This window comes from Notothenia rossii, assembly GCF_949606895.1.
Source record: "Notothenia rossii genome assembly, chromosome: 7".
In the NCBI taxonomy this organism is placed as follows: Eukaryota; Metazoa; Chordata; class Actinopteri; order Perciformes; family Nototheniidae; genus Notothenia; species Notothenia rossii.
This window is the reverse complement of record NC_136905.1, coordinates 55151804-55164701: the sequence shown is the minus strand read 5'-3', so window position 1 is coordinate 55164701 and position 12898 is coordinate 55151804. Positions and strand designations below refer to the sequence as shown.

At 44.5% G+C, this 12898-nt stretch overlaps 1 protein-coding gene across 1 annotated transcript in view; it reads right to left on the bottom strand.

Moving 5' to 3' along the window:
• Nucleotides 1-2805: 2805 nt before the first annotated feature.
• Nucleotides 2806-12898, bottom strand: part of LOC307046703 (apoptosis-stimulating of p53 protein 1-like) — a 107845-nt gene continuing 97752 nt past the window's right edge. Inside the window, 4 exon segments of the mRNA XM_079693213.1 lie at nucleotides 2806-3547; nucleotides 4647-4846; nucleotides 4990-5156; nucleotides 5553-5686. Coding sequence (XP_079549339.1) covers nucleotides 3506-3547; nucleotides 4647-4846; nucleotides 4990-5156; nucleotides 5553-5686 — 543 coding nt within the window. The 3' untranslated portion in view covers nucleotides 2806-3505.

Here is a 12898-nt window from a genome sequence, read left to right as displayed (position 1 = left end):
TGAACAACTCCCGCCTGCTACGTCCATGTCTCCTAACTCGCTTCATGCCTCGTCACTTCCCTTCGTCACTTCCCTCTGCCATCTCTCGTCCAGTCACAGTCCAGTGTTGCTAACCAGCCTCTCCCGCGAGATCCCCCGGCCTAAGAGCGCCCTGGTTAATTTGTTTAAAAAAAAATGTTCATAGTTTCAATGCACTTCACGCTAAATGATGTAGCAATCATGAGAGTAGCAGGGTTATGGCTAGAAAGGATCCGTCTAGTGTAAATATGACGTCACGTTCTCGTTGTAACTCTCGTTGTAATCGGAGCGGCTCGGAAACACATCTACAGCAGTAACATGATGCAACATACACATTAATGCAGCAGCAATATTAACAGAGAAACATCAGACATAATACTAAAACACTGCAAGGGAACATTTTATTGCACCAGGAGCTATCTTGGGACTTTTACTGCGACAACGTTGACTTGCCTGTGAATGAAAAATAAACCATAGTGTTGGTGATCTACAGTGTTGTCATTCTTCTTTGAACACCAGCAAGACCGCTAACACCCTATTTCAACAACCACACTCCCTGTAATTGACATAATTAATAGATAGTTTAGCTTCTCATCATCAGTTGCTGTGGCCCACTGATGTTAACGAACTGAAAGGCTGCCGGCCAAACGTAAACATTCAGCCATGTGACATTCAGCTAAACTCTCGCGAGAGTTTTACAAAAGACGGATCCTTTCTAGCCATAACCGAGTAGCAGAGCAAGCGTCAAAACACGACCACTTCCGGGAACAAAAATAAAATTTCAACTTGTAAAACTTTTTCAGAAATAACAGTATTTATTTATTGGGATATTTTTAGATCATAATGTATCAAATATACTCAACAATATGATTACAATTGCTATTTGAACGGCAATGTGTTATAAATGTGCACATGTCACTAAATGGGATCATCAACTGTACCATGTTAAGACCTGATTTCTGTCTTATGGGCAGGCCAGCGCAGGCCATCACATTGTTATTTGTATCTTGTCTACGTTCAACTTTAAGGCAATGCAAGTGGGCTAAACATGCAGTATATTACAAGATATTCAGGAAAAAGAGAAAAAAAAAGCATAAAATCAGCAGAAGTTCTATAAATATATAAACCTTTATTTATATATTTGTGATGGCCAGAGAAATTCACAGATAAACCTCCAGGCATATATTTTGGTTGTTCCAACAACTCTTTCTTATCTTATACTGTTTTATGTGGTAACATTACACATTTTTGTATTTTAAGACAGTATTGTTTAGCTCTTGAAACAAGGGAAGGTTGTATAATTTCCTTGGATTCAAACACTATTTGCAAATGGTTACAAAATATAGACTTTTAGTAGAAATAAACTTACGTGTGAAGAAAACCTCTGTCGGTGCAGAGACTTTAATGACCTGAGAACTCTAAAGTCCACCATTTATTACCAGGCTTGGATGATGGGATGTGTGTGTGTGTGTTCGTGTGGGTGGGAATGTGTGAGAGTGTTTGTGTATTTATGATAATATTTTTTCCCCTCATTATTCACGTTAATATGACACAATCTTGAGTAAATCAGTGACAGCATTGTTTCTCTGTACGGGATTATAACTTCTTTATTATTATCATACATTAGCCGTGTAGTTACAGGTTGCATATACACAAAGTAATTGTTCACACACCTCATTCTCACACCAAACATCACAACTTATTGCCTCATATTTTACACAGCATGTTCTGTACACTAGGGGGCAGCAGTGAGTGGTGCCAGCACTGACATGAAGAAAGGACAGCAGTGTTTCTAATAATAACAGTAACAGTAGAAAAACAAGTGTTTAAATTAAACAACAAATCATTGGCATTAAAAATTAACTTTTGAGAAGGTCACCTTGTTTTCACACTTTAGATTATTCATTTTAACACTATAGCAGTTAACCATGAATATGTGTACAATTATATTTTTTAATATGTTTTATTATGGATGGGGAACACAGGCTTATCATATTATTGCGTTCCAACCTGGTATCAGTATAGCCAATATGTGCCAGGCCCTATAGGCTACTGGAAAAGGTGTTTTGTGTGTAAACATTTAAAGAGGTTTTATTTAAATGTGTACAAAAGTGTCATCTCCTTATTCCCATTTCATAGCTGCTTTGGTTTGACAACATTATTCAAATTTCAAAAATCCTTTTCTCACATTCTTCGATTTCCTTACTTCCTCCTCTCTTAATGGCAGCAACCATTCTACAGTTAAACAGATGTTAATATGACAACATGCACCAGTGCTGAGTTGAGTTGTGCAGTAATGACATACTTCGGTCCGACCTGGAGGTTAGCATCGCAAGGGCTCTCTAGAAAAAAAGGCAATGGAATGTTTCTATTGGATTTGGGAATATTCCAGAAAAGAAACTCGGGGCAGACACATGGATCTGTTACTTACACGCTTTGTTCAGCAGGATAACCTCCACATATTAACATGGGCTATAAAAAAGCTACATCAGAATCACATGACTTCTGGTCACCACGGCTAAGCTAAAGGTGGCTAATGGTGGGCGTGATGACGTTTAGTCTTATTTAGAAGCAAGTAAGTGTGGTGTTTACTGACGTATTTTATGTCGCAGGACAAAGCGCGAAAGTCTCTTCAGCTTGGGTTAACCACAGACCTTAATACAGGCATGTAACACAAAACGGGTTAAAAAAAAGGTGAGAATTTAAAATGAATAAAATCCTAACTCATTTCCTAGGTTTAGGAATCATTCCTGCACCACTTTATAGTAAACGTTTGAGACATTCATAATCATTTACAGATGCTCCTTTTATTATTTTGCCAGAAATGAAATATTCTTCAGGTGTCAGTTCAAATGAAAGGTTTTGTTACCATGCCATAACATTTTATTGTCAACATGTGGTTTGCTGTGGATCACCATGCATCATAAACTTGCTGGATCGTGTTTTGTTAGTCTTGTGGTTGCACATCCAACTTTACTCCAGACTAACACTGCTCCATCTAAATCCTTTTCACACATTCAGAGACACACTACCTCACGTTCCTCTGTCCTGCTTCTCCTTCACACTTACTTTAACCTGTACTGCATTTCAATCTTCTCTCCACTTCTACTTACACCATACAAAAATAAAGTTTAAATATGAGGTTATTTGGATGAATCTGAGCTCGTGTTTTCATGTCCTGAGCCTCAAGATATTTTTCTACTTAGCTTCTCTCATGCGGCTGAACTAGTGTGAAGTTGCCAAACTCAAAATAACAGGCAATTTCCTTTTACTGCAGTGAAAATATATATTATGATTTTAGCATAAAGTGGCTTTGTGGTTCCAGCATCACATCCAAACAAATGGAAAAAGTTCCTGCGAGCTCCTTCTTTGTTTTCTCTTCTTCCTGCTACCTTTGTTCTTTCTTCCCTGGATAATGCTTCCTCCCACATGCGGCTCCTCTTCTTCTCTATGCATGCGCGTGTGCACGTAGCGTCTGATCTGGGCTTTACGCCAGTGAGCGTTGTCTGGGTTTGATCCTTGGATACAGCTGGAGAGAGAAAGAGAGGGCAGGGTTATTACATCATGTTAACATGGCTCTCAAGGTGGCTGAGTTTCCTCTGCTGATCACAGCTCGTTCACTAGAAGAGTGTGGGTACATTTACATTTCACATACTTCTTTCTGTTAATGCCAAGGCACACAGTGATGGACGGTTTTATTAAGGCTTTATAGCTGGGTTTACTGGTACAATAAATGAGTCCTGAGCATTCTGCCCTGTCTGAGGCTTCACCAGCTCTGCACAGAAGCACAAGCCCTGTTCAATAATGCATAGTTCCCAGTTGGGAAAGTGATGTCTGTGAATCAGCGTTGATGACACCCGTTGTATTCATCAACTGCTTGATATTCTATCTCTTTGTATGTTTCTTTAATTTATTATTCTTTACATTTTTCATATATATTTTTTTAATTGTATGTATTTTTTATGTGGAAGAAGTGAAACTTTGTAACATATTGAAATGCTTAATTTAAGTATTCAAACCCCACTTACTCAGTAAAAACTGAATTACACAAGAATGAAGTTGTTAAATACACTAAAAGTAGAATCTAGACTTATTTTCTGTCTCAGTTCATTAAGTGGAGCTGAGAACGAACGTGAGGCGTAACAGGAGTTTAAGGCAGGGAGATGGGGCTTAATGCATCACAAATGCGCATGTGCTTTGGTCGAATTGGAAATGGAAGAGTGCCTGAAAATGTTCATAGAAAAATTAGCGCCCCCTCCAGTGCTGTATCCAGCTCACTCTCTGAATGGTCCAACTATTCAGTCCAATACATTTGATACAGAAAGAGTCATTCTACAGTATGAAGATTCCATCTAATCTGTTTCTCTGATGGTTCATTATTTTGTTTGTTTTCATGTTGCTGTTAGTATTGGTTAATAAGCAACTGTGATCGACCGACCATTTTTTTTTAGTAAGGTGCAGGTAACTTAGGACTTACTACTCCCATGTGAATGGCTCAGAGTTCCAAATGCTTTCTGAATTGTTTTGTCTTTATTCCCATGAGTGAAACTAATAAAAAGATGATATAACAAATATATAAATATTTATGGAAAGGCGTCTGTTGTAATAGTGTCTTAGCGTTCTCTCACCCCCAGTAGGTTCCTGGGTACGTATCCCTCGTGGTCGCTAAGTCTCGCCCACCACCATTCCGTCTCGGTGTCGTCACGGCGACGCAACACGGTGAGGGCATCGCCCTCGCTGAAGGACAGCTCATCCACCTGCTGGGCCGTGTAGTCCCACAGAGTGTACACCAGGCCTTTGTTCATCACACCCAACTTCTCCTGGACGCCTGTGAGAGGTACAGAGTGTTCATGGTTAGAATCACAACTTCAGTTATGATTATGTTGCTTTCAGTGGAGATTTCACAGTTTTTAAAGTTATTTTTGAGTTACGTTTTGTTGGGTCACAATGTTTCTGTCTGTATGAACCTACCATAGAGGAACTGGGAACACTGGGTATAGCCCTCCTCCATTTCTTCACATTTGTCTGCTGCTGTTTCCACGTCACTAATTGTTGTGGCAAAAATGGCCGCCCCTGACTCCACCAGCATCTTACAGAGGTGGACGCTGTTACAGGAAGCTGCACAATGCAAAGGAGTCCTGGGAGGGAAAATATTCAAATATGATTTAAAAAAGACTCAAAACTCAATCGAGAAAGCTCAAACATGTTTCCGTAATGCACTTGTAGTAAATACTAAAGAGGGTTAACACAATTAATGTCATCGAGAAACATTTATTTATTAAACATGAAGCTAGTAAAATGCATCTGTAATTAAATCAAGTAACTTTGGGTTTTGCATCTCTTCCCACAATACTGCCCGGGCAGCTGAGTCAAAAGTGCATTTGGAAATGCAATTATGTGTGTCATTGTTGCCTCTGAGCCGCAGCATCACAGAGCTTGTTCATTACCCAAACACCCTGCAGCCCTTCAGCAGCCACTGTGCTATTATTGGTCTGGACTATTACATGATTGAGCGAGCGGCTGAAGGTACTGACCATCCATCACTGTCAGCTGCGTTCACATTGACTCCAAAGTCCAGCAGGAACTTCACAATGTGGTGATGGCCCGCACACACGGCATTGTGAAGAGGAGTGATGCCTTCGTCATTTGGCATACTGGGGTTTTCCACCTGAAGGAGATAATGAAAAGATATACACAGATATCAGAATGATTTGCTATTTAAAGAAGACATTTTCTGTTTGTTATGGTTTGCCCTTCCCTGTAGTGTGTATACGTTTTTGTGCATGTAAATGGTCTGCAAGGCTAAAATCCCTGTGTTCCCTCCAGAGGGAGTTTCTCTCCCAAACACTCCCCCCCTGCCTGAAACACCTCCATTGGTCCCCTTTGTTTACTTCTGTACACAGTGACATCACTATGTAACACTCGTGCTTCTATTGGCTTGTGCTCCAACACATTGTGATTGGTTGAGGGGCGGGACATCTCTAAGCGGTTGAACAATCACAACAGAGCTGGCCAGCTAACCAATCAGAGCAGACAGGGCTCTGGTTTCAGACAGTGGGTGAAAAGAGGTGCTGCAGCACAGGCAGTATAAGAAAAATAAAGAGCTTTTTGAACATTAAAGCATGGAGACATGTCACAGTAGAGACACTACATACAATTATGAACCTGAAAATTAGAATTATATGTCCTATTTAAAGCAACAATGGAAGAATGCCAAAAATATCCATATTGATATCACAGTTCTCTAAAACCTTGTTGAAGTGAGTCTGAATTCTCAGCAAAACTGGAGATGATGCATTGTTTTTGTAACATTCTTGAAGTTGTCTTGTTTCTGGTTATAAAGCATTTGCATGTTTCCTTAAGCTAGAGTTTGATGAGTGAGTCAGCACTTTTCTCAAGTCTCCAATAGCGCATTTCCACTGCAGCGAGTAGCACGGTTTTTTACTTTTCCAATAGGGGTAGTTCTGGCTCAGGGCTACTTTTTCACGTTGTTTCTGGCCCTCCAAAATCAAGGTTCTTACCGGGCCAACAACCGGGCTGAATATGCTAAACTAGTGACGTAAACACTCTCGACTGCTGAATAGGGATGGGTATCGTTTGAAATGTATCGATTCCGATTCCGGTTCTGCTTATCGATTCCGGTTCTTATCGATTCCCCGTTTAGATTCCAAAATGGTAAAAAAAAGAGGTCAAACATTTAGATAACAAAAATATCTTTATTCATTTAAGCTTTAACTGAAATTTTTACAAATAAAAAATATACATGCAATACAAATGTATTGCACAATAGCTGTGCTTTACTTTAACTGAGCTATTAGCTATTAACAGGCATTACACTGTGCCTTGTCTTTTTCTTCCTTTGTGTAGTGGAGCCTCACTTTAGAGCGTTTACAGCGATCCATTTTTGTTGTTATGAAGTGACTGAGCTCGTGAACTGTCTACGGGAGGGCGGGGGAGCCTCGCTGCTGGGCAACTGTGGACCTCTGTTGCCTGTCAGCGCAACTTACATGATGCCGTTTAAAAAAATTAAGGGCGGTGCCGGCCGTCAGCGTACTGAGCCTGACGACCGGCCGTTCTGTGATTCTCCAGAACACACAGATGGCCAGTCCGCCCTTACCCTGTATTCCACCGGGTCACTGCGGCACAGATGGACCCGGTGGAATACAGGGTCTACCGCGTTTAGGAACCGTTAAGCAGAACCGAAATTGTGTATTTTGTATGGGTACCAGTTACTTTCTTATCGGTTCCCAGTAGGTAGCTGGTCTCTTCAGTGGACCACTGCTGCTTGTTAAGTTTCTCCATCGTTGTGTACAAACTAGGGATGTTAAGATTCACCGATTCGCATCGGTGCACCGGCATAAACGTTCAAGATGCGAGTGCACCAGTTGAAAGAGTGCACATCGGCTACAATTGGGCTGAACTCGCGATGCATCGATAAAAAAATATATAATATCCTCTCATCCTGTCATCACTCAGCAGAGACGATTTTTGCTTCGCACTACAGAGGCCGAGAGTCTCAGTTATCAACACACATGGAAGTCGAGGAGAAAGAGAAACAAAGCGTACCGAAAAATACCTACAAGTCAAACGTTTGGCAACACTTCGGATTTTTCAAGAAAGACGGTCAATGGCGTGCCGCAGGTGAACGTTGTGATCAGCTGTTTTAGCGCAGTTCTCCAGTGAAGGGGGGGGAGTCTCCCTCCGCAGCCGGTTGGCGTAGTTTTGGCACAATTCCGTTGTACAGACCGACGTTAACAGCAGCCCTGTCTGTGCACACGGAGACCGACTCTGTCGTCCGGTGATCTAACCGCCTTCTGGAAAAGCTTCACAAGTACGTCGGTTTGTGACACAATTGACGGTACGCATTTCAGATTGTTGCATGCGTACCTGCGTACCAGTTACGTGCACCCCTGGTTATACAATTGTACTTTACTCTGGAGAGTTTTTTAAGGTAAAAAAGAAACAGCATAATTGAATGTGCAGTACTAGTAGAGAGAACCAAATATGCAAAGCATGTATTGTTAATGTATGATTTGCTTAATATAAGGAATAAAACAAAAATCCTCTGTCGTACCATATTGAAGTATTATTATTTTGCATTGTGTTGAATCGCATCGTATCGCCCCGTATCGCATAATGTTGATCAAATCGTATCGAACTGTATCGCAACAGGGGTGAATCGTATCGTATCGCCTAGTGTTTCAAATGTATCTTTAATGTATCGTATCCTGGTCGAGGAGGGGGGTCTCGGGCGGACGGCCAGGGGGCAAGGCAGAGTCCATGGAGGGGGTCTCGGGCGGACGGCCCGGGGGCAAGGCAGAGTTCGAGGAGTCAGGGGGCCGGGCTCGAGGGTGAAGACCACGGCTGGGGAACTCAGGAGGCCGGGCTTGAGGTCGAAGGCAGCGGCTGGAAGAGTCAGGAGGCCGGGCTCGAGGGCGAACACCGAGGCACTCAGGGGGCCGGGCTTGAGGTCGAAGGCAGCGGCTGGAAGAGTCAGGAGGCCGGGCTCGAGGGCGAAGACCGCGGCACTCAGGGGGCCAGGCTCGAGGGCGAAGGCCCCGGCTGGGGAACTCAGGGGGCCGGGCACAAGGACGGGCAGGAGCTGGTGGAACCCCTGGCGGGACAATAGTAGCCCTGGACGGAACATGGGCTGGTGTCAGTGGGACCCACGACGGAGCAAGGGCTGTTGTCAATGGGACCCCAAACAGGACAGGACATGGTGTTGGGAGGAAACCCGGCGGAGCAGGTGTCGGCTGGATCCCCAACGAAACAGGTGTTGGCGAGACCCCCGGCGGGACAGGTGTCGGCGGGACCCCCAACAGGTCAGGGCACGGAGTTGGCAGGACTCCCAACGGAACCCCCAACGGAACAGGACATGGGGTTGGCAGGACCCCCGACGAAACAGGTTTCGGCGGGGCCTCCAACGGCACAGGACATAGGGTTGGCAGGACCCCCGGCAGAAGAGTAGTCGGCGGGGCCTCCAACGGCACAGGACCTAGGGTTGTTAGGACCCCCGGCAGAACAGTAGTCGGCGGGTCCTCCAACGGCACAGGACATAGGGTTGGCAGGACCCCCGGCAGAACAGTAGTCGGCGGGGCCTCCAACGGCACAGGACACAGGGTTGGCAGGACCCCCGGCAGAAGAGTAGTCGGCGGGGCCCCCAACGGGACAGGACATAGGGTTGGCAGGACCCCCGGCAGAAGAGTAGACGGCGGGGCCTCCAACGGCACAGGACATAGGGTTGGCAGGACCCCCGGCAGAAGAGTAGTCAGCGGGACCCCCAACGGGACAGGACATGGAGTTGGCAGGACCCCCAGCGGAACCTCCAACGGCACTTGAGTAGGGACTTGAGCAGGGACTAGAGAAGAGACTTGAGTAGGGATTGGAGAGGTGACTTGAAAGGAGACTTGAGAGGGAACTCGAGAGGTGACTTGAAAGGAGGCTTGAGAGGGAACTCGAGAGGAGGCTTGAGAGGGAACTCGAGAGGAGACTTGAGATGGAACTCGAGAGGAGACTCGAGAGGTGACTCGAGAGGTGACTTGAGAGGGGACTCGAGAGGTGACTTGAGAGGAGACTTGAGAGGGGACTCGAGAAGAGACTCGAGAGGGACCTGAGAGGGGACTCGAGAGGAGACTCGAGAGGAGACTTGAGATGGAACTCGAGAGGAGACTCGAGAGGAGACTTGAGAGGAGACTTGAGAGGGAACTCGAGAGGAGACTTGAGAGGGGACTCGAGAAGAGACTCGAGAGGGACCTGAGAGGGGACTCGAGAGGGGACTCGAGAAGGAACTTGAGAGGGAACTTGAGAGGGGACTCGAGAGGAGACTTGAGAGGTGACTTGAGACGGTTGGTACGCCAACAGGACACGGGAAGCTGGCGTCGGCCGGTACGCCGACAGGACTCGGAGAGCTGGCGTCGGCCGGAGAGCCAACATGAGACGAGGTGCTGGAGTCGGCCGGTACGCCGACAGGACTCGGGGATCTGGCGTCGGCTGGAGAGTCAACAGGTGACGAGGAGCCGGAGCCGGAACCATAGCTGGAACTGGGGCCGGAACCTTGGCTGTATGGGCCGGTTCTGGAGCAGGGACCATGGCTGCTGGGGCCGGCACTGGAGCCGGAACCGTGGCTGCTGGGGCCAGGACTGAGGCTGGAATCATGGCTGCTGGTGCCAGAACTGGGGCTGGAACCATGGCTGCTGGGGCCACAGCTGGAATCCTGGCCTTGTGTCTCCTAGAGACCTTTTGGAGGCTCCGTGGACCTCCTAAGGCAAGGCGGGATCCCAAGAAGGGGTTTGAAGCTTGAGGCTGGCACTCAGGGCTAGTAGTAAAAATTCTTAGCTTCTCAGGCAACAAGCTCCTAAGCCAGGGCCTGCTGTCAACCTCCCTGCGTGCCTCGTTAAGGGCAGCCTCTTTGGCTTCTCTGGATGAGGCCCTCCTCAAGTCATTGAAAATACACTCCAGATTGTATTTAAGCTCGTAAAGCTCTTGGCTAAATGAAAAAACTGCTGGGTCCATACTGGTCTGTTCGTACTGTCAGGTTTGGGGAAAATAGGACCCAAGTGCAGTTAAAAAATACAAAAAAAGGTTTGTTAAAAAAAAGCGAGCTTTATTATAAAAAGCCGAAGGCATGAAAAATCAAAAAACTAATTAACAGAAACAAAACCGGGGAGCACAACAGACAGGAACAAACTTACATATGGAACAGGCAGGAGACACGGACAAGCATGGGTGACAGGGACATGAGATGACGACGAACAGACATGGAGCACAGGGGAAGACAAGACTAACTAGAGAATGCAATTCCTGAAGAAATTGCTAGTGGGAATGCTTTATGCTGAAAATGTGACTCTAAACTGCTATGCTGAAATGTAATGTGTAAGAAGAAAGTGAATGCTGAAATGTAATGTGTAAGAAGAAAGTGAAGAATTTAGATTAAAATGAAATGTGTAAGAAGAAAGTGAAGAATTTAGATTGAAATGAAATGTGTAAGAAGAAAGTGGCGAATTTAGATTGAAATGATACATGAACAGAACACTGGGGGCTTGAATATGTGATAAGAGAAGAAAATAAAGTAAAAAGGCTTGGAAAAGCAGCAGAATAATTGAACTGCAAACTTCTGAACTAACTTGATGGCGAATGATCTGTCGCCATGGCAACGACATTTGATGACACCCCATAATACGCTTAGATGCTTTTAATGGCTGCATTATTACCAAACCTGTGAAGCTTTGGGGTGTTTGGAGCAGTTTCACTGAAGTTATGAGAAAACCGTGTTTCATGGCAAGCATTTTGTTGCCATGGCATCGGCATTTGACGAAATCTCAAAACTGTCCCGTAGATATCTTCACGGCTGGACTGTTAGCACAAATGTGAAGTTTGAGCACTTTTTAAACATTTTCATAGGAGTTATAGCGACATCACGTTTTATGGCGAGGGATGCGGAAACGGCATATGGTGAGATCTCAGATTTGGCGTAGAGCTGTTGAGGCATGGACCGGTGATATACAAGTGAAGATTGGGGGATGATTGGACCGTGTCGATTGGACTTACAGCCACATCGTGTTTCATGGCGAGTGGTCTGTCGCCATGGCAACGGCATTTGAAGACACCCCATACTACGCTTATATGCGTTGATGGCTGCATCGTTACCAAACCTGTGAAGTTCTGGGCTGTTTGGAGTATTTTCACTGAAGTTATGAGAAAACCGTGTTTCAAGGCGAGCATTGTGTTGCCATGACAACGGCATTTGAAGAAATCTCAAAACTGTTCTGTAGATGTCTTCACGGCTGGACTGTTTGCACACTGCTATCTGAAGTCTGCTGCTCTGACCATGTCAGTTGGAGTGATGACATCATCGTGTTCCATTGCACAGGTGTTTATAGTTGAGCTAACGAGGTGCCTAGACTTCAAAGGCTTCATTGTTCTGAATGAGAGATGAACCTCTTACATGTGAACGTTTTGTGGAAGAACCGTAACAGATATCTGTGAAATTTCAAAACGTGAAGCATGTCAAGGAAGTTGAGTATTTGAAGTGTAATTTTTGTGTACTTTCGGGTTAATAATGTGGCCTTTTTGGCAGTTTAACCAAAGGTGTGCAGCTGCTGCTGTGAGGAAATATCTGCCTGAAATTACAATGGGCTTTAATGGAGACATGTTGAACGTTTTTGTCACTTCATGCCCTCAAGAGGCACTTTGTTTAATTATTTTTTGCTTAATTATTTGTCATTTTTCAAGCTACGGGATGTTTTCCTACGTTTGTCATGACAAATTATGTCTCAGGAATGTAGGGTTTGGGAATTATGGCAGTTTTAAAAAAAAAAGTAACATGAAGGCAAATTTCAAACTGTCCTCCACTCTAACTCTGACATCACGCACTCTGCCTTAACGAGCTGCGCAATGTTAAAGTTCAAATGTTAAAAATGTGATGAATTATGGGATGTATCTCTGGAATTATGAAAGTTATGAATGAGAAAAGTAATAGCCATCGATTCCCGACCAAGCTGAACGTTTTGATGTTTGAACGGAGTTTCTGCGATGTTCAATGCGGGAGGAGAAGCGCAGCAAAATAAGTCTGCGGAATAATAAACTTTTCGTGCTTAGAAGAACAGTTAGTTGGAATGCTCTGAACAGCATTCCCACTAAAATACACAGAAGGGTAATCACAGGACAAGACACAGCTGGCAGGGGAGGCAGAAACACAAGGGCAACATGTGAACACAATCAGACACAGGAGGGAAACTAATGACAGGAAGGCAAACACAGGGAGTAGGATCAGACAAGACACAAGGAGGAAAACATTTCAAAACAAAGGTGGAAAACATAAATCCAAAACCATGACAGTATCTACCTGAATAAATAAAATAATCGACTCAACAATAACATT